This window comes from Eschscholzia californica, unplaced genomic scaffold, assembly GCF_041429995.1.
Source record: "Eschscholzia californica isolate CP2 unplaced genomic scaffold, dmEscCali1.0.p SCAF_1, whole genome shotgun sequence".
Classification (NCBI taxonomy): domain Eukaryota; kingdom Viridiplantae; phylum Streptophyta; class Magnoliopsida; order Ranunculales; family Papaveraceae; genus Eschscholzia; species Eschscholzia californica.
Genome location: NW_028238198.1, coordinates 39,161,049 through 39,183,253, shown reverse-complemented (window position 1 = coordinate 39,183,253; position 22,205 = coordinate 39,161,049). Strand labels below are relative to the sequence as shown.

The 22,205-nt window shown below is 36.6% G+C and overlaps 1 protein-coding gene across 1 annotated transcript; it reads right to left on the bottom strand.

The window, feature by feature from the left end:
• Nucleotides 1-4,731: 4,731 nt before the first annotated feature.
• Nucleotides 4,732-8,423, bottom strand: LOC147566721 (mitochondrial uncoupling protein 1-like). The gene is made up of 10 exons (XM_086653201.1): nt 8,137-8,423; nt 7,852-7,981; nt 7,202-7,417; nt 7,036-7,114; nt 6,632-6,765; nt 6,451-6,549; nt 6,239-6,343; nt 5,779-5,856; nt 5,133-5,219; nt 4,732-4,999 (listed from the first exon to the last, which is right to left on the bottom strand). Exons 2-10 carry the CDS (start codon nt 7,933-7,935, stop codon nt 4,970-4,972), a joined length of 912 nt encoding a protein of 303 aa, XP_086509327.1. The 5' UTR covers nt 7,936-7,981; nt 8,137-8,423; the 3' UTR covers nt 4,732-4,969.
• Nucleotides 8,424-22,205: the final 13,782 nt, after the last annotated feature.

The following is a 22,205-nucleotide window of genomic DNA, read 5'->3' as shown; positions in this document are numbered from 1 at the left end:
ATCCTCCAACTAAATATGGACAAAATCAAGGTGGAGAGTCGAGGTAAGAACTAACAAATTTATATACTACTCTTGTACCGTTATTGTGAATATTTTATGTGGAACAACTTAATTTAGTTTGACTTTAGATGTTTGTAGAAATGCCTCAAAGAAAAATTGTCCGTCTCTTCAAATTGCAAGAAAGAGAAAACACAAATCTTTATTTGAGATGTATATCGTCTTGTAAGTCTTTGTCTCTTTCATTTTTTTCCTTTTAAAAGAGGGACTTACTTAAATGGTTATTCTACATAAGGAGACGAGAATGGGGAAGAAATTTTCAGTGTTTAGGAAACATATTGTATCTTTAAAGAAACTCGTCTTTCACAATTTTTGGATCTCATGTTTTTAGGGATTTGTATGTTTACTTTATTTAACTTTTGTTGGATTAATTAACAAAAAATTCTTGTTTTTAACTTCTGGTGCAGGAAGCTAAAGAATTGCAACATTTGCGACAAAAACATTGCAAAAAAAAATTTGTATACTACCATTGTACCATTATTGTAAATATTTGATGTGGAACAACTTAATTTAGTTCGATTTTAAATGTTTTTAGAAATAACTCAAAGAAAAAAATGTTCGTCTCTTCAAATTGCAATAAAGAGAAAACACAAACTTTTATATCAGGTGTTTATCGCCTTGTAAGTCTTCATTTCTTTCATTATTCTTTTCTTCCTTCTCTTTAGAAGATGAACTTACTTAAATAATTATTCTGCATAAGGAGACGAAAATGGGGTAGAAATCATCAGTGTTTTATATACATATTGTATCTCAAAGAAGCTCGTCACTAAATTTCACAATTTTTTTATCTCATGTTTTCAGGGATTTATCGGGTTACATTATTTAATTTCGGTTGGATTAATTAAAAAAGTTTTCTTGCTTTTATATTCCATTGTAGGAAGCTAAAGAAATTGCAACATTTGCAAAAAAAAAAAAGGAATTGCAAAGAAAAAAAGTGACATACTATTTATTTGCTTCAATCTCTCGTCAATTTAATATTTAAATACCCCAATATAAAGGGGTTAAGGTCTCGCTCTAAAATTAATGTAAATTTTTTTTACGAACTTTATCTTTTTACAATTCTAATTATTTCTTTGTCCATTACAATTTGGAGAATTTAATAACAGTTTCACAATTTAATTCGGAGAAGTTGCTAATGAGTATCCAATAATGATTTTGTCAAAAATTCCGTAGTTTTTATATTTTGCAAATTGTACAACGGTAGTAAGCAGTTCTAATTTATTTTTTCATATTTTACATAATGAAGCCTAAATGTGACGGGTTAAGTATCTTTGAGCCTTATATGACAACTAGGGTATATCCCGTGCCCTAGGGCACGGACACTTGAGAGGGAGATTTTAATTAGTTAATATTTTATTGAGAGAGATTTTTATTAGTTATTATTTTTTGTATTACATTTTTGTTTATTTTTCTTAAATTAGTTATTATTTTATTGAGAGAGAGAGATTTTAATTTCTTTTTTCACCCTTGAAATTTATTCTGTTTCTTTTTTTCTTAAATTAGAATTTTTATTTCTAAGAAGGAAAAGATTATTATTTTTTAAATAGGTAACTTTATTTTTACGAAGGACTATATTTTAAATTTTGAGAAGGACTTATAGACAATATCTCTTATTAAAAAAGGATGTTTGTCCCAGTCATCGTTTTTCCTTCTGTTTTATATAGTAGATATTTTATTGAGAGAGGGAGATTTTTATTAGTTATTATTTTTTTGTATTATTTTTTTGTTTATTCTCTCTTAAATTAGTTATTATTTTATTGAGTGAGAGAGATTTTAATTTCTTTTTTTTAACCGTTGAAATTTATTTTGTTTCTTTTTTTCTTAAATTAGTTATTTTATTTCTAAGAAGGAAACGATTATTGTTTTTTTAAATAGGTAATTTTATTTCTACGAAGGACTATATTATAAATTTTGAGAAGGGCTTCTAGACAATATCCTTTATTAAAAAAGGATGTTTGTCCCAGTCATTGTTTTCCCTTCTGTTTTATATAATAGATATAATGATATAAAAAACGATACCGAAACGCCAACTAGCTTCTCGCCAATTGCATTATGATATTAAATTTCGGGCTCCAAGATTTCTATCTTGAGTATTGTTACTTAATAACTGTTTGAAATTAACGAATTTTAACTTTTTCTCTTTTTATTCGTTTGCGTCGGATCACTCTTATGATGAATGCAAAGAACCAATCAATCATATGAGGGCACTATGGCAGATCATCTTATAAACTTAAATTCTTTAACCATTTATTATGTTATGGCTAAATGGTGACTTAAAAGGCTGATGAATGCATATTGTTCGATTTATTTTGTGAAAATGGTTAGGTTTAGCTGATATAGTGATATGTTTTTGTTTTTTGAAAACTTTGGCCCTTGGCTTATTACTTAATCACATTCACACAGTTTGAGTTTCAGGGTTGCTCGAGGAATGTCATTCTCGAAGTAGAACCATACTATCCACTTAAGTATGATTATTTCATATAATATCTATTGGGCGGGCAAGCCATTAGTTACCACTATTTATCTTGTTACCTGGTTTTTTATTGATCTATTATCGTTTGTTTATAATAGGTTGAATGAGACTTTCAGGATTGATGAGACCAAGATCTTTTGATCAATTGTAATCTACAATTGGACATTTTTTGGTTATTTTCTTATGTTATTTCTCATGAACTTGTTGTGATTCCTCGGCTTTATGATCTATCAATACTTATGTGTGTTTATAATTTGCGATGAATTATTGTTGATTGATAAAGACAGACATAATAGACACAAAACAAAAATTGTACAAAATAATTTTGAATTTAGAACTTAAAAGTAGTATACAGACTTCAAATCATATTAAAAGGTATCCATGCCTTCATACTTGCTAAATACAAAATATATCAAATAAGTTTCTCCGTGCCGGAGGCACGGGCAATACCTAGTCTATATAATAAAACAGAAGGGAAAACGCTGACTAGGACAAACACCCTTTTTTAATAAAGGATATTGTCTAGAAGTCCTTCTCAAAATTTAAAATATAGTCCTTCGTAGAGATAAAGTTACCTATTTAAAACATAATAACCGTATCTTTCTTAGAAATAAAATAAGTAATTTAAGAAAAGAAGAAAAAAAAAATTTCAAGAGTTAAAAAAAGAAATTAAAATCACTCTCTCAATAAAATACTAACTAATTTAAGAAAAATGAAACAAAATGAAATAATACTAAAAAATGAGGCTATCCAGAATATAACAATAAAATTTCGTTACATTTGATTGGTACAACTGGCTGTGGCCTAGGGCACGGGATATATCCTAGTTATTAATAACAGTGCAATTGTAAGGAGATTTTATAGCAATGTCTGAAGTTGTTATAGGCAATATTGCTAAAGGCAATCCCTAGTTTGGTTAAAAGCAATGTGTGTTATAGAGGCAATGCCTCAATCGACGTTTGACTTAACAACACCAATCCTTGTTAGGTGGTCAACTCGTCGCCAGTCGAAGCCGACCGGGTACCTTGATTGATTTTCTTTTTACTTCTCTAATGAATTTCTAGTAGAAGATCCAAGAATTCCATAACGAGAGTGTCGTCCTGGTGAGCAAGTCTCTTCTAATGCTGTAGAGAGACCAAAAGATAACTAAGTGAGAGATCTCTCATCAAAAGATCTTTTCCTTTCAATGTTCTATGGTCTTGGCTTATCAAAAAGAAGCTTTGAGAAATCATAATCATCATTTTTTGAGATTGAACACTGTGGAGTTACACTGGGAAGACTATTAGTATCTCTATCTCCATCCATACCTCTTCTTCTCTCCCCCTGTCTCACTTTCTCTGTCTAAGAAAAGCCTTAACCGAAGTAGCAAAGCTTAATTGTAAGTCGTAACCAGACCGATCTACACTTCAGGAACTTTCAATCAGTTACTGTTTGAGGAATCATCAGAAAAACTATCAATTAAAGAAGGAAAAGGAAATAGCAAGGATTGGATCTATAAGAAGATGAACTACTAGTCTACTACATCACAACCAAACAACCAAAACCTATTTGGTTCTCAAACTTCTTGAATAATCAAACCTAATCGGATCTCATCCTGTAACTATACCTTATAGTCTGGATCCAGACGAAGGTCTGGTAACCGGCTAACGGGATCTTCTTCGCCGTGAACCTTCAAAGATAGCATTGCTTTTAACCAAACTTAATCATAATAAATCGACCAAGTCAAACTTGTAAAATACATTGCCTATAACAATAAAGAACATTGTCTATAAAATTTCCCTTATATTTATACGTGAGTGATCCTTGCACAAAGCAACAAAAGAATGTGTAGTTGAGACCTATCTTAAAATGTAGGAGAAAGTTGTGGTTTGCTCTTACTTTTTTTTTTTTTGTTGAGAAGGTTTGCTCTTACTTACAGATAAGGAAACATCTCTTTTTGAAAATAATTCAACATATAATGGCACGTACAAAAAGATTCGTCGAGGAGATAGATCCAAACATCTCCATCAAAGTTGTTTTATACACATGAGTTTCAAAGAAGAAAAGTGACAGAACTCCAACATATTAGGACCCTCCTGTAACTCTCCATAACCATCTCTCATTGTTGTACTTTTTATTTCATTTTTTACTGTTACTTATTCAAGTGTTGCCTGATAGGAAAGAAGGTAAGTTTTACAAGAAGAATGTAGAGAGACTTCGTATGAGGACCATTTAGAATCACTATTCCTTCATGTAACGGGCAACAATTGTTCTAAAGCATAAAATAAACAGGAATAACAAAACGATGCCCGAATTCAAACATGATTATAGAACAGTTGCCATCACAGAGAGGGCTCTTTATCAATGAAAGTGTGAAAGTATCAGGAGTTATTTATTCTAAGAAACTCATCGCCTGTCTAATGAAAAATTATATCAGACTCACTCCGTCCTTCCAAAACTTCATACTTCTTTTGTAAAGAACTTCTTTGCCTGTCCAAGCCAAACAAATAAAAAACCATAAGTCATGATATATATATATATATATATATATATATATATATATATATATATATACTTTGAAGGGAAAGGCTATAATCTCACAACTTCGTAATTTCAAACTTACCTGCTCTAAAGTCAAAAACATTATAACATTCCACGACCCTAGTCGACCAAAATTTGGTATGAAACCTTTATAGAAAGCTAGAGGACCCTGCAAGAGAAGTTAACTTCATTGTTAATGATACTTTTGAAGGATTGTTACCTCATATGTCAACATATTACATTAGAAGAATGGAATAAGCACGTAAATTTACATATAAACTACATGAAACATTCATAACTGCCTTCTTCAAGGCCATGATTACAACTACTTTTCCGTAAGGGGTCAAGAGGAGGATCACTCCCCCCCGACTTATAGCAAAAGCAACACAAGTACCATGAATGTAAAGCAGTTCAATTCACATCACATCATCAGGTATTACCAAAGATTACAGGTAAATATGTATCTTATAAGAAACCCAAACTAGTTACTGTTGTAGATGAGAAGAATACAAACAAATTGAAGATAATAGAGCTTTTGTGGTTTGTTTCGTTAGTAGCATTTATTCCTACTCGCTCTACCTGCTCTTTGCTTCAGAAAGTAAATATGCTAAGTTTCAAGTGTACAGTTAGTTCTTCACTAATAGCTAAGATGGGAGATAATAAGAGATGCTCTACGAATGACTTTGACAGAAATTAAAAGAGGAGCATGAAAAAGGAAAATAACATACATCATTTTTCAGAGTCTTGATGAAACAATCAATTGTGTTCTTGTAAGCTTTTGAGTCACCCATCATTCTCGATTTCACCTGCAGAAACCAGTAACACATAAGATACTTCCTAGTTCCTACTGCTTTAGGGGTTCATGTTGGAACGTTAACTAAGTGACATGTTAAGGCTTTGGCCTTCTAAGACTCCATACGGCCAAAGTCTGATACCCCTCTGGAGGTTCAAATTCTAATCAATTCACACTTATACAACCCACTGGTATGATACAGACACAGTTGCTACTGTGCATTGACCGGGCCTTACCAGGCTATGCATGGTTAAGCCCGGTATGAATTTTTCTTTTCAAAAGAAGTTCAAACTTTGTAAGTCATTCAACTGTGTTACCAATTATATTTGACAATAATGAGCTCGCGTCAAGCAAAACACCAGATGTCTACATTACAGGGCAATAAGTAAGCTTACTACATCAACTGGAGAGCCAATACAGACAGCAAAGAAACCAGCCCCCAAACCAGCAAGGAGATGGGTAAAGATATTATCTGAGAAACCTGGAATTTTTAAGATCGTCTATACCGGGATGAAGAAAGTTAGAAACATCACAACAAGTGGAATCTAAAAGATAGTGTAGAAGGAGTTTATCAATGAGATATTAAAATTCAGCATTATGTACTAACCTCTTTAATTTGATCATAACTAGCCAATTCAGCGGCATTTATAATAGCATTTCGAGCTATGTTAGGCCCAATACCAGTCCAAAGTGCCCCAACTCCTTCCTGAATTATTGGATCAAGCTTTTTAAAGTTGGATAGAAGATAGGCTGATAAAGAAAACTAAATATATTTCAAGAAATATCACCTGTCTAACTATTGTAGAGTAAGCACTCAATGCTCCAGAATATCGTCTGGGTACCCCAGCTGGCAACTTTCCTTCTGCTTGAAGTCGAACTTTCACAAGATCAGTAGGATTAGCTATTGTAATTGCAATAGCACCTGTTCAATGTACAAAAGTTGTAAGTCGTTATAAAATGAACAAGGTAAACTGAATGGCAATGGACAGCTACCGCAGCATGTGTAGTAAAAATTAGCCAAATAAAGAGGTCGCACACCTTAAAAGAACTACTTAAACAAACATTCAATCAGAATTTGTCAAGGAAAGAGTCTAACTCGGAAGTATATGGCCTCTAAGCGAAATAAAAGGTAAAAATAAACTTAAAATCAAAACAAAATTGAAACAGCCACAAGATGCACCCAGTCACCCACCAGTTGTTAGTGCAGCGAGTATCTTCTTAGTTAATGGAACATCTCCAACAAAGTCACTACCAACATAGAAGTTCTTAACCTGCACAAATATGTCCAAGCATGATAAACTTCTCCTATTTTCATAACCCAAAAAAGAAAATCAAGTTATAAAAGATGTAAAACTCACAGGTTCATACAGCCCAATCCTTAGACCTCCGTAAATGCATTGACGATGTAGACCAGGGACAATGCCTTTCCAGAGGGCAGATAAGCCTTCTTCCCTAGCAATAGTAGCGACTGTTCCTAACATGCCCTTGTATTTAGGTAGAGGGACACCATCTCCTGTTGCTTTTTTTTGAAGCTGGAGCCTAACTTTAGCAGTGTCCAAAGGAATGGTACAAATCTGCATGAAATCCATAGACAAAAAGGACATCGTAAAAACCCTAAACATTGCTTCAAAGAATGTCAATATCAAGAAGGATCCTCATGATCCTACGAAACTCCAAGGCTCCATTCTAATGTTAAAATTATACGTTTAGTAGCACTACATAAACACCACAAATGCATAAAGAAGTAAGGTTTTGCCTAAAAAGGGAGCAGAATTTCTCTCCTCCTCCACCGGAAGTGTGAAACCTTTAGCAATTTTTATATTTTCCAACCAGTTAATCGAAGGGTATATAGAATCTAGACCTAAAAAGCATAGGAACTTCTAGATCATCGTTTTCTCCTATTTCATTATCATCTGTTAGGGTTTTGCCTAATTAAAACACAGAGCAAACTGACAGAGAAGTATAAAAAAGAAAATGTGGTAATACTAAAGAAGCAAATATATATTACCTCGGCAAAACAAGCAGAAAAGGCGCTAGCTGCGAAGATTCCGGCAAATGAGATCTCGGCCTTGGGGTTTAGATCGGCGACCATTTTGAGGACTGGAAATTACTCTAGTAACGAAGTAGAAAGTGATGATCTGCACCTCAAACCCAGATTAAATAAGGGGAAAACGAACTAAAACAGTGGTGAAGAGATCGAGAATTAGGGTTTAAATTTATATAAGCAGTGGAAGGAGCAGAAGAATAGAGTAAATGAGAAGCTTAAAAAAGGAAAAGGGAAAGAATCACATGCCTTCTTCCGTAACTTGATAATTCGATTCCTATCTCGGGGAAAGTGGAAAATCACCAGTTTTGACGGGGGAGATTTCTCTTCTTCTTCTTTCTTCTTGGAAGAAATTGCAGAAAGAGAGCAGCAATTTATCACAGGAAACTAGGAGGAGGGTAATTGCCCAAAACCAATTGGAGAGGAATACGTCACTATCATTTACATTATTCGTATGCAGTAGTGGCCTCTGTCTCAGTCCCCACTTGCAAAACAAACTATTGGTGTGATCCTCAACAAAAAAAAAAAAAAAAAAACCTATTGGTGTGTTGTACATTACAGTGCCCCAAGTCCCCTACCCTAAATTTGGGTCGGGCTATTGGTCCAAAAAGGGGCCCAAAATGAAAATCCCACTCAAAGTTGCCTAAAAATGAAAGGGAGGTCCAATGTGTCAGTTTGGGGGTCAAAATTACGTAAAGGGCCCTTAGAAAATAAAGTATTTACCGTTCATGTCATCGAAAATTACAAAATTGCCATTGAAAATTACAAAATTGCCATCGAAAATTCTTAGGAAACGATTTTTTTCTGAAAAATAATCTGACAACCCGTCCATCAGAATCTGTACTGTTCAGAAAATTACGGAACTACCACCGAAAAATTCCCAGGAAACGAAATTTTTTTCGGGAAATTATTTTATTTACTGGAAATTTTTTTCTGTACTAGCCATTTTTGTTGGGCGGGAATTTGAAATTTCGTAAAAAAATTTGAAGATTTGGGCGGGAATTTGAAATTTCAAAACTTCGAAAAAAGAAATTTGTGATCGGGAAATTATTTTATTTACTGAAATTTTTTTTCTGTACTAGACACTTTTGCTGGGCGGGAATTTAAAATTTTCAAAAAAATTGAAAATTTGGCCAGGAATTTGAAATTTCGTTTGAAAATTTCAAAAATTCGAAAAAAAGATTTCGTTTGAAAATTTCAAAAAAATTTGAAAATTGGAATTTTTTGTGTACGGAGAATTATATTATTTACCGAGAAGAGATGGTTTGCTGGGCGGGAATTTGAAATTTCGTTTCAAATTTTCAAAAATATTTGAAACTTTGAATTTTTCGTGTACTGGTAAATTATTTTATTTACCAGTCAGTTTTTTTTTTCCAGGAAAACGTTAGCATGTCCCGTCCAAGGGCAAGAGGGGAATAAAAAAAAACTGACATTTGGACCTGCAACTAATTTTTGGGCAAGAGTGGATTTTTTTTGGGTTTACCCCCCAGATTTTGGACTGTTGACTCAAAAATCCAAATTTGAGATTAATGATATGATCCTTAGTATTTGTTGAGGATAAAAATCTATTATTTATTGATTTTTTTTTTGTTTTTTTTTTAATTGGTAAGTGTGTGCCTCAAACTCTTGATCTTTAAGTTGAAAGACTTACCTCTTACCACTTGAGTCAAGGGTTGTTGGCATTATTTATTGATTTTGTTTTATTGCAAGGTATTAATAAAAGTATACCATCTAAGGGGGTGGTTAATTTTTTTTCGAAAATCTGAAAATAGACAAAAGAAACGCATTCTAATAAAGTCTTTTGTTTCAAGACAAACATAACATCTATGATCTATTCATTTGTGTTACTATTTATACAGTGACGACATGCTGTGAAATAGAGCAAATAGGAGTATAAGAAGATAAGTTTGACCAATTGATCCTAGTGCTCAAGTTTGTTGGCCTTGCCCTTGATGTTTAACTTCGTATTTACATACAAAAAAGATAAGTTCCCAAAAGAGGCAGCTTGATGTTTGATCTCTGTTAGAGTTTGTGTTTGTTGTCTAGTGAACTTTATTTAACTTCTCATTCAAAAAGTTGCGGATGTTTATTGAGTCTCCCTCCAAAATTAAACTCTTGATTCTGTGCTTTTTAGCCCAAGACAGTCTATGCAGTGTTGTTTGGCTTTCTCCCTTCATACTATTCAGGTACGGAGGAAGACGAATTCTCCTGCGATTTGGTTACCTGTAGAGTCATGAACCACAATTGTCGAAGAGAAGAGAAGTGAGCTCTTTACAAGGAAACAATAAGGGTGTACTCGAGTCGAGCTGAGCCGAGTAGTAAGATGTTCAAGCTCGATTAGTGTATTTGACTGTTTGCTCGAGCTCGAGCTCGTTTGAGTAATTGTCCACTTGCTCAAGTTCAGCTCATATAAGTTTGAAAGAGCTCGAGCTCGAGTTCGAGCTCACATTGTTTTAAGCTCGTTTATCAAAATACTTCAAATTAAAGCAACTTCCAAATGATCAAAATACTTTAATGATCATTTGTCACATACAATAATAATGATTAATGATTGTTATTCTAATAACCTTTTAATGGTTGATATTTCATGTACAAGTTTCAATACTATTAGGTAATTATGTACTACACTATTATAATAGTAGTTAAACGAGTTGTTCACGAGTAGCTCGGGATACACTAAAGAATGATCAAGCTCGACTCATTTACATAAGCGAGCATGATTTTGGGTCCGTGTTAAGCTCGTACTCGTTAATCTTTGAGTCAAAGACGAGCAATAGTCGAGCCAAGCTCGAGCAGCTCGTTAAAAGCTCGGCTCGTGTACACCCCTAGGAAACATCATAATTGATTTTGAAGAAACATAGAGGAGGTCTTTTCCACTGTCATGTTGTAGTGATGATGGTTCAGTGATATTTTAAGAGAGTTTTTCGTGTATGAATTGACATTCTAAACGAAGTTATAAGCTGGTCCATATTTTGTTATGTTTATCTGAAAATGATGTCACATCTATACTTCCAAACATATACCAAAGAGTAGTGGAAATGATCTCTGTAAGTCGAAGAGATTACGATGTGTCCAAATCTGCATCTAAGGCTAAGAGGTGTTGAAATCAACTACTATTAAAAGTTGATGAAGTAGAAATCTCCACCCTTTAAAAGAAGCAATAACACCAGATAATATTGCTTTAACAACTTTGCAATTGAAAATGAAGTGTGTATCAGTTTCTTCTTCTGACAATTGGGAGATAGGTTCATCATAATTTTTGTTGTATTAGAGTTTAGAGGTAGGATTCCATGAGCTAATTTCCAAAAGAAAAGAAGAATTCTTGGGTGTGATCTAAGTTTGCAAAGAGCTTTCTGCTGATGTCGAAAAATGGCTTTCCGTTAATTAGTCATGAAATAGAGACTTGTTGCATGACAACATCCGCTATGATTGAATATTATGTTGAGTTGATCGAGGTTCCTTCCGCCTACTCCTGCTCCTCGCTCCTTGTAAACCTGGGGAAAAAACCTGCAAAGGGCTCGGAAATCGCTCCGACGCTCAAGACAGTCAGATTGCTCTTTGCAGTAAAAGATTGAATGTTAATTGAACCTTTTGGGGGCGAGTTGTGGTAACTCTGTGAAGTGAACCTGTCTTGTGGAAGACGATGGGGGCCCTTTGATAGGCTGAATTAGGTTGACTGTGATAGACGGCGTAGAGTAGGCGATTGTGATCCACCGTTTGGGGAAGTTTCCCATCATTCGTGGTTGGGATTTCCCTTATAGATCATCTTGTACCTAGGATAAATAGAAGTTCCTAAGTTCAAGGATACTTCGTAGATATCCTGCCGAGGTGATAGATCTTCTAGGAGATGTTTCCTCCTCTGAGACCCTTGAAGTCCAAGCTTGCTAAAACACTTAAGATCCTTAATCGACTGGGATCTTTTAGGGAGATTCCGGGATTTAGTCGGTAAGCTTGCGGTGCGCTTATGCCTCCCCAGTTTAGGGCGTGAAGCATCGACCTAGCTTACGTAGACCCCCTCATTCCTTTAGAGATTCAGGGCTAATCTGATCGTGATGTAGACGAAACAGGGCTGATACCTTTTAGCTGATCCTGACTGACCTCCCAGTTAGGGGCGTAGGTGGCGGAGCGTCGTGGGTTCAACAGTCTTGTTACCTTAAGCCGGGTTGACCCGTTGGACTTCCGCTCTATTTTTGACTTCTTGACGTCAGTCGTTTGGACATTTTGTGCATCATCCTGAGTCTCGCCGCTCCTAATTCGAAAGTAGAGAAACCAAGGAGTAGAAGTGACTCTCGAGTTCTGACATTAAATATCTTAAATAACCCTGAAGATAATGGGTATACCTGGACCAGAGTTGTTTCGTGAAGCTCTGTCGTCCCTTTGATTTTGCAGGCTCCCTGTTCCGGGGATGGATTCGACTGAGTTACTTCGAAGCCTTGTCTTTTATTACTGCGCTGATGCACTTTCGCTTGTCGAGGATGTTTAGCTGGAGCAGGCCAGGTGGTAGTTTCTAAGGGACGTTCTCACGTATCGTTTTCCGCGTGACACGTTTCCAGTTCTCGTGCCTTAGGGTATAACCTCCCGCTTTTCTTCTTGATTTCGTGACGTCACAGATCTGATCTTCTGATCACGCGCTTTCAACGTTAATATCTTAGGCAACTACCCACGATACCTTCATTCGCATGCGTGGGGTACGTGGCCTCCTCTGGTTAAGTAGAAAAACGAGTCGTGTCGAGTCTCATTAATTTCCTCCTCTGACTTGGTCAGTCTTGAGCCGCGATTTGACGCCCAGTCATTATGACTAAGTACGTTACCGAGGTTACTTTATTCCTCTTCTTTAATGCAATCTCATATGTTTTGGGGAGGCCTTTGCTATTCTTCTTCAACTATAAATAGCCTCCTTTGGTCTTGAGTTTTCTTCAACACTTAACTTTCTTCAATAATTTTTCTTTTGATATTTTCCTTCAACTCCCATATTCTTAAGATTTCAAGATGAGGCCCCTATTTGAGTTTATAATTGACGTTTTTTTAAGTAATTTTTATCTATAATGGTGATGGCGAAAAGTGGAGTTCTCTATATGGAGATGGCGGCCCGTGATACCAATTTGGGTTCCTTTGCTAAGTAAAGATGATTCCTGATGTCCAACCTCCTAGAGGGGGACGATTTGAGTGGTGGAGGAATTGTTTCTTCTGCTTAATTTTTTCATGGAGTCGGTGTTGGTGGATTCGGCTTCGGCGGGCCTGTCTGCCCTTTCTTATACATGACAATTTTTTAAGATCACGTGTCTTCTTCAAGTAACTTGTTTGTAATTTCTTCTGTAATAGACCCGTATACTTCTTTTTTTGATTTGATTTGGAGCATTTACTTTTGCGACCAACGAAGATTTTTCCTATGTGTTCGATTTTCACTTGTGGTTCGTGCTGATGTCAAAAAATGGCTTTCCGCTAGATCAACATGAAATCGGGAGTTGATGCATGACAGCCTCCGTTATGTTTGATTATTCTGTTAAGTTGGGTGTTGCTCGGCTTAAAGTTCATGACTCCTGCTCTGCCTCCTTTTCTCTGCTCCTTGCTCCTGCTTCTTGCTCCCTGCTCTTGCTCCCTGCTCTTGCTCCTTGCTCCTGTTCTTGTTCGTCTGCTTCCCAAGGGGGGAAAACCTGCAAAGGGTTCGAAAACCGCTCCGACGCTCAAGCCAGTCAGGGTGCTCTTTGCAGTAAAAGAATGAATATTGGTTATCCTTTTGAGGGCGAGTTATGGGAACTCTGAGTTTTGGGTGATTTTTTTAGGGTAAAGAGATCATGTCTTATGAAGGATGATGTAGGGGCTTTTTAAAGGCGATGTTAGGCCGACTATGATTAGTGGCGGTGGTGAGGCGGTTACCGTCAAACCAAAGAGAAAATTTCCTCTCTTGAATATCTATGGTTTCTCTTAGAGTCTATCTCGGATCTCTGATAAGTGGAAGTTCCTAAGTTTAAGGATCCTTCGTAGATATCTTGCCAATGTGATAGATCCTAAAGGAGAAGTTTCCTCCTTTAGTTACGTGGAGTTCAAGCTGGCTTAAACACTTCGAGATGTGTAGCCGACTGAGATCCTTCTGGAAGATTCGGGATTAAGTCGGTAGATCGCCTAGCTGCCTCCCAGTTCTGGGCGTAAGACATTGGGACCTTGGTGAGGGGTCCGTTTTACTCGAGTGAAGTTCAGTTTAACTAGGACTGCTCCTTAAGGCTTCTGGTCGTTGCCTTAGCTACCAGTATTACCTGTTTTTGCCAAAGTAAGACGAGTTTGACTAGGACTCCTCCTTTATAGTATCGCCTTTTTGCTAAAATATTTTGTTTATTAGTAAAATATGTAGCTTGTAGCGCTACTTCTTCTTCCTAACGGCTTTATTCACAAGGTTAAAAGAAAAAGATTGATGGTAACCTATGTGGTCATCAGTTTTCAGTCCTTCATGTTTGCTGTAGGGTCTTCATAGAGGACTTTATCTACTCCGACGGTGGTCAGGTTGGTGGTTTCTTCTTCGCAACCCTGAGCAGAGATTAGGTAGCACTCCCTGACTTGATTCCCTCTGACCGTTCCTACAAGATTTGTTCCCGGGATTGAGAATTTCATCATGAGGTGGTTCATGGAGATTATTTCCCCTGACTCTCTCAGGAAGTTCCTGCCCAGTATAATGTTGTAGGCATGCATCTTGTCGACTATAGCGAAATTCAGCAATATCGCTTTCTTTGTTTCTCCTTCTCCTATCAGCACGGGTAACAATGCTGTCCCATCGATTTCGACCTGATTATCGTCGAACCCTGTCAAGCAAGACTTATATGATTTGAGATAATGAAGACCTACCCCGAGTTTTTTAAAACATGTTCGGCTCATGACTTCGGTCAAAGCTCCCTGTGTCGACTAGGATGCGCCCTACCCTCCAATTGGCTACTACCACCATTATCACCAACGGGTCCACGTGTGGGGTTATTACCCCTACTAAGTTGTCGCCAGTGAAGACGATGGGCGGCGTTTCTACACTGGGTTTAATAAACAGAATTGGCGAGTTTTTCGCCTCGTTGGCATATCTCCGTTGTTCTCCCTTGGTAGCTCGCCGAAAGTCGGTCCTCCTGAGATAGTGTTGATATTTCTCATGACCTCGGAGGGCTCATCTGAGCCCTTAGTGGCCTTTTTGACGGTTGGGCTTTGCTCGTCAGGATCTAGCCTGAAACCAATTCCAGTTCTGTTTGTTGACCTCTTATTCTTATATTCGTAGAATCGTTGCTCATTTCGGATGTATTTGTCTAGCTCGCCTTTCCTAACCATTTCTTCAATGAGATTCTTGAGATGTCGACAATTGTCGGTTTTGTGACCGTAGCCTCGATGAAAGGCGCACCATGCGGTCATGTCTCTGAGCCCGAACTCGTCCTTGTCGTCGTTAGGTCTGGAAAGTTCTGCTTTTCCTTTTGCCACGAGTATTTGTAGAATTTCCTCCCTACCTTTTACCAACGGAGTGTAGGCGGCGAAATCAGATCTGGGTCTTCTATTTCGCTCTCGTTCCTTGTGAGGCCTGACTTCTTCTCGTTCTTTCTTCCGGATCGGTTTGCTTTCATACAGGATGTTGGCCACCTCCTTCATCCGCTGGTAGTTTTCTTCTTTCCTAATAAGTTGTTGCACCCTCTATATTAGCTCGGCTAGGGTGTCTGGTTCTTTTCCGGAGATGTCCCTGATGACGTCATCCTGTCGGAGGCCTCTCAACAAGGCTGCGAAAAGGGACTTTTGGTTCCAGGTCGGGGACTTGCACCATGAAGTTGCGAAATCTTTGCCAATAATTTTCCAAGGTCTATCTTCTCCCTGGGACTACATTGAACAGCTCGTCGGTCTTTCTCTTGATTGTGGTGCTTCCTCGGAAAGCGTCGCAGAAGATCTGGGCGAGTTGTCCGAAAGACTTGATTGAGCCAGGGGCCAGTGCTTGATACCATGCTTGGGTTGGGGCTTTCAGGATTGTAGCGAAGACTACATACCATACGTTTTAGTTAGTCGTATATAGGTTCATTAGTGAGGTGTAATTGTTGACGAACACTACCGGATCCTCCAGCCGTGGTAGTGATCTAGTGCTGGACATTTGAAGTTTTTTGGCTTCTTAGATTCCAAAATTTCTTGACAGATGGGAGGTTGATGGATAATCGCTTGTCCTCGTAGCTTTTCTTTCTCCCCTTCTCGAGTCAACTCTCCTATCTAATGTATGAGTATCTCACAAACGGTTGGGTCGTTCATGCATCCTTCGCCAATTCCCTTCTTTTTAGGGATGTATGGTCGGTTGGGATCTAATACTCCATATTCTTCCAGGATGATCTCCAGACGCATCTGATCTCCTGGCTGTAATGTCAGATCTCCGAAAGAGAATGCGTTGCCTGGTGAGAAGAGTGTTCGTGCATACTTCCTGATTACTTCTTCTCTCTTTTCTGGTGTTGTGGCGTTTTTTGCCGTCTCTGCCTTATGAAGCCTCTCCTCCAGTTTTTTTTTTTGAAACCACGCGGACCATTTCCATTTATAAGTGATTAAATCACGATGTTACATGGATGATAATCTGTAATTTCTCTCCTCTGAAAACTTCATGAGAGTTACATACGTGTAAATGCAAAGACCTCATGAAGGGAAAAAAATTAGACTAGACACAGACACAAAGGATCCTTAAAGATCCGTGAAGAGAGACCCTAAAGGTCTGACAAAAGGATCTTAAAGATCCGTTAAAGGAGACCCTAAAGGTCTGACGAAAAAAGAAAAACTAAACAAACGAAACACCGCCATTGTCGCCGGGAAAACCGCCATTGACGCCGGAAAACCGCCATAGTCGCCGGAAAACAGCCATTGTCGTCGGAAAACCGCCCTTAACGCCGGATAACCGCCTCCATCACTCCACCATATCCATCACTATGAAGAAGATAAAGTCGAACGAAACACCGATTATAGCCTTCTCCATTTCCTTGAAGCGAAGAATCTTATATTTAGATTGATTATGATTGTGATGATCATCTTCATCATTATATCTGTCGTTCATAGACCCGGAGGCCGATTGAGTGCCATCAACCTTTGTTGTTCTGCTGGACACATTAGAAGTCTGTGCCTAAGCAACTTTGAACTCAGAAACAGTAGATCCAAGAGTAATTTAAATAGGGAATTTGGAACCATTAGAGCACCACCCCTACTTGGATATTCATCTAGAAGAAAGTCTCAATAATAACAGGAAGAAGAAGAAGGAAACCCTAATTGAAACGCAAAACCTTGATCTAAGAATTCGAAGGTGTTGGTTGGAGAGATGATGGAAGAGAGAGAACCCTCTGTTCAGTTTTGTTTGATTGAGGAAAACAAATAAATAACAATACTATAAACGAAAAGAAAAGGGATCCGGCGAAGGGTACTCCCTTCGCCGGAGAAGCAAAGACAAACAAGGAGATTTACAGAAAAAGGTTATGGGGAGTTAGAGAGAGAGCTTTATCGTATTTGTTTCAGCCTCTCCTCTAGTTATCTCGCCTCCTCATCCCTCCGGAGGTAGTCAGCTTTGACTTGAGCTAGCTCGGTCATGAGCTCGTCTGTGTTGCGGAGTCTGTGTGGCGACCTGCGCGGGATGTGCTCCTCCGAAGACATGTTTGCTTGAAGGGCTCGAAGAAATAGTTAGTCTGAAAAGTTTTAGATAGGGTTCGGGTTACCGAAGTGATGATTTTGCTGGAGATGCCCTCCTTCTAGCGCCAAATGCTGATGTCAAAAAATGGCTTTCCGTTAGATCAGCATGAAATCGGGAGTTGATGCATGACAGCCTCCGTTATGTTTGATTATTCTGTTAAGTTGGGTGTTGCTCGGCTTAAAGTTCCTGACTTTTGCTCTGCCTCCTTTCCCTGCTCATGCTCCTGCTCCTTGCTCCCTGCTCCTGCTCCTTGCTCCTGTTGTTGTTCGTCTGCTTCCCAAGGGGGGAAACCTGCAAAGGGTTCGAAAACCGCTCCGACGCTCAAGCCAGTCAGGGTGCTCTTTGCAGTAAAAGAATGAATATTGATTGATCCGTTTGGAGGCGAGATATGGGAACTCTGAGTTTTGGGGTGATCTTTTTAAGGTAAAGAGATCGTGTCCTGTCAAGGATGATGTGGGGGGCCTTTTTAGGCCAACTATGATTAGTGGCGGTGGTGAGGCGGTTACCGTCAAACCAAAGAGAAAGTTTCCTCTCTTGAATATATAGGGTTTCTCTTAGAGTCTATCTCGTATCTGATAAGTGGAAGTTCCTAAGTTTAATGATCCTTCGTAGATATTTTGCCGATGTGATAGATTCTAGAGGAGAAGTTTCCTCCTTTAGTTACATGGAGTTCAAGTTGGCTTAAACACTTTGAGATGTGTAACCGACTGAGATCCTTCTGGAAGATTCAGGATAAGTCGGTAGATCGCCTAGCTGCCTGCCTTCCCAGTCGGTAGAAGAAATATTGCAAACATCATCTTTTTATGGTATTGAAAGTAAATCTCTTTCGAAAGATAATGAAAAATCCTTTGTAAATATATAAACTTCATATAATTCCACTGTCTCAAGAAAAAATTATATAAATTCAAAATTTAAACAAAAAATAAAAAAATTAGTTGCACAAAATGACAATTTAGGCTTTATATATTTTTCTAACCTAAATAATAGTTATAATGTTTAATTTATGTACAATACAATTGGATTATGTCCTACAAATTTTTATTAAAACTAGGTTGTGGTTAGTATTTTCTTTCAAAAACACCTAAATTTAAATAGTTTAATTAATGTTTAGATTTCAAAAAAGGCATACTATTTAAATCATCAATTGAATACATAAATATATATATACATATATTCCTCAAGTTGTTGTTGGAATATTTTTTTGTATAAAAATAGTAAAATTAATTATAGTTTAAATTAGAGCTTAAACTTCCTTTTGAAATTATTTATTATTTTTAAATTGCAACCATATATATATATGTATAACTCAACTTGTTGTAGTTAATATTAAAAAAAAAAAGCAATAAAAATAATGATAGTTTGAATTAGAGTTTAAACTTAAGTTTTTAAAATTATTATTTGTTTTTAAATGATTATATATGTAGAAGTTGTTATTGTTAACTCTTTCTTTCAAAAGTAGTAAAATTTATAAGAATATATATAATAACTTAATTTGTATATATATGTATATATATATATATATATTAAATTAGTATATGTATATATGTATATATATATTAAATTTGTATATGTATATATATATATATATATATATATATATATATTAATTGTTTTTCGAAGTACAAATTTAACTAATGAGTCAGAGGAGCTATTTTATATTGTTATATTAAATGACTATCAATATATATATATTATTTTAATGACTTATATATATATATACCATATTAGTCTGGATTTTTATAATATTATTATATATTAATATGTTTTTCATATTAGAAGCAGCTGTCCAAGATAACAAAATTGCAAATTATAAGCCAATAAATAACAGAAAGATTAATTAACAGTAAAAAGTCAGTTATACGAACACGAATCAATTCCATATCATGCTCAGGATAGTAAGAATAATCTCTTAAGTTGGTTCGTAAAAATAACTTACCCTTCTTTTCGTCCCATCTGGTCGAGAAACGCCTGAATGACCGTCTTCCATTACCTCACTCTCTCTACAGTTCTAAAGTTTTTAGAAACTTTTCTCTTTGTCTGCCAACACCCTTTTTCGAATGTGCTTAATTTATTTATTATTTTTTTTTTAGAACCAAAAGTCTATTAACTGAATGAAGTTACAAATGGTCCAAAAGAAAATAAGACCTTACAGACCAGGACTACAAATAACACAATTTAACAACAAAGGATCAAAATGGAATGTGCTTAATTTATAGTGATCCACTTATCAACATTTTCTGATGTAACTTTTAATTTCATTTCAATTTAATAAATTTTTTTTTTATTTCTATAAAATTTTATTGCCTTTCATTTCTACTTTTAATTAATTAGACTAAATTAAAAGTGTAGTGGTAAATAAAAACCAAATTTTTTAGAGTTAATTCCTATTTGGCCCCCTATTTTGTGACCAACTTCCTTTATGAGCCTCTACTTTTCATAAATTCAAATATGACCTCATTTTTTAGTGTAAATGTCGTGAGTACCATTCATATATTTATTTTTTCAAAATAAAGTTAATTATAACCCATTAAATTCCATCTCACTTCCACCTCACATGATCTCTCCCTCCAACTCACTTTTCTCTCTCTCTGTCCAACTCACTTTTCTCCCTCTCTCCACCTCACCTCTCTCTCTCCCCAACTCACCCTTATCTTCTCCGACGAAGGTCGCCAGCCGAAAAATTAAAAAGAGAAGAAAGTTTTTTTTTTTTTTTATGTTTAGGTCGCGGCCGGAAATTCTCTGGCCGGCGCCTGAGAAGACAAGGGTGAGTTGGCGAGAGAGAGAGAGAGAGAGAGAGAGGTGAGTTGGAGAGAGAGAAAAAAAGTGAGTTGGAGAGAGAGAGAGGTGGAAAGAGAGATGTGAGATGGAGAGAGATGTGGGGTGGAGAGAGATGTGAGTGGAAGTGAGGTGGAATTTAATGGGTTATAATTAACTTTATTTTGAAAAAGTATATATAGGGAGGGTACTTACGACATTTATACTAAAAAAAGCGGGTCATATTTGAATTTATGAAAACTAGGGGGGCCATAAAGGAAATTGGTCACAAAGTAGGGGCCAAATAGGAATTAACTCAAATTTTTATCAACTATTTCTGAAAAAAACACACAATTGACTTTAAAGAAAAGGTCTGACCCGGTTTGGCTGGGCTTTAGTACCTGGCTCATAAAGTAAACAAATCAAAACAAAACCAACTTTCCTTTCCTTTGTGCGTCTTGAGTACCTAAATCAAATCAAAACGAAAACCTCCGAACCAATTTATGATTCAAATCAAAGCAAAAAGCACCCAATCAAGAAATATGTAAATCATGAAATAAACCCTAATTGTATTCTTTTTTTTGTTTAACAACTGAAACAACCGAGACACTTCAGAAACGTTTGTTACAAAATTCAATCAATAACAGGGCCATAAGCTCGACCTTTTCTTATATAGGCTGGCACATAAATTACACAACCTTAACAACAAAACAATGAGATAATAAGAATATAATGATGCAGTTCGTAAATAATAATCATCAATCTTTTGAAGTCATGAAATACACCCTAATTGTAGTCTTTTTTGATTAACAACTGAAACAACAGAGATACTTCAGAAACTTTTGTTAAAATAGAAGACAAATAAGGGTTTTTTAGACAATGACCCCCATTAATTTAGCAATATTAGGGGGACACCCCTAAAATGATTTCCGTTTAGGCGTTAACCCCCAAAGTCCCTTTTCCGTTGAAACAGCCGTGAAGTAGTCGTCGTGCGAACCGCACGCTCGCCCACTGACCAAAATACCCTTATCCTAATCCGACGGTCAGAGATAGCGTTTTCGATGGAGGGTCCAGATCTATTCCATGTTTGATATAGCTGTTGGAACATCGTTCCAGCTTTACCCCTATCCATCTCCAACGGTCATAACCCTCTTTCTATATAAACCCGAACCCAAACCATTCACCTTCACCTTGCCAAATCTCTGTATATCTTGGGAAGCAAAGTTTAGTCGAAGTACTCATGCTGAAAACAATGGGAGGAGGGACAAAATCAGGTTCTGCTAGTCAGGTATTCATATTCTGTTCGATTTCAATTGGGGGGCCTTCACTAATTACTTTATTAACAGTGGGGTGTTTTACCAAACTCTAGTTGCTACATGTTTTTGTAGGAAACACAATGCCAGGTATGCCTTTTGAAGGGTCATGAGGCGTTAGATTGTCCCTTCATGTATTCATCATGCACAAATGGAAGTTGCGATGGTATTCGTAAAGTAATGGTGTCGAATACGTCAAAAAACCCAGGAAGAAAATATTTGAGGTGTCAATACCTCAAATGTGATAGTTTTCAGTGGCTCGACGATGCGATCAAAGGAGGTGCAACAAAACCTATTAGGCAACATAGAATTCAAGGATGTTATGGATGCGGTGAGGTGGGTCATTGGAAGAAAGATTGTCCCATGGGTATGCCAGTTAAAGACAAGGATAATAGCTCGTCTAGCTCGTCTCAAACTCAAATTGTAATCACAACTACTCTCGAAGAGTTTTGTAACAAATTTAACAAGAAATTCCAAATGTGAAGTAATGTTATGGTTATAAGACATAACTGTCTTTTGCTTTATGTTCCTGCCATGAGACACAAATTTATCAAGAAATTCAAAATCAAACCTATGCAAATGAAACACTCATG

Coding starts and splice junctions, on each gene's coding strand:
- LOC147566721 (XM_086653201.1), bottom strand. CDS start 7,935: ATGGTCGCCGATCTAAACCCCAAGGCCGAGATCTCATTTGCCGGAATC. Junction 6,766..7,035: donor ACTCGCTGCACTAACAACTG/GTGGGTGACTGG, acceptor TACATTGAACAG/GTGCTATTGCAATTACAATA. Junction 5,000..5,132: donor TGTTTTTGACTTTAGAGCAG/GTAAGTTTGAAA, acceptor TGGCTTGGACAG/GCAAAGAAGTTCTTTACAAA.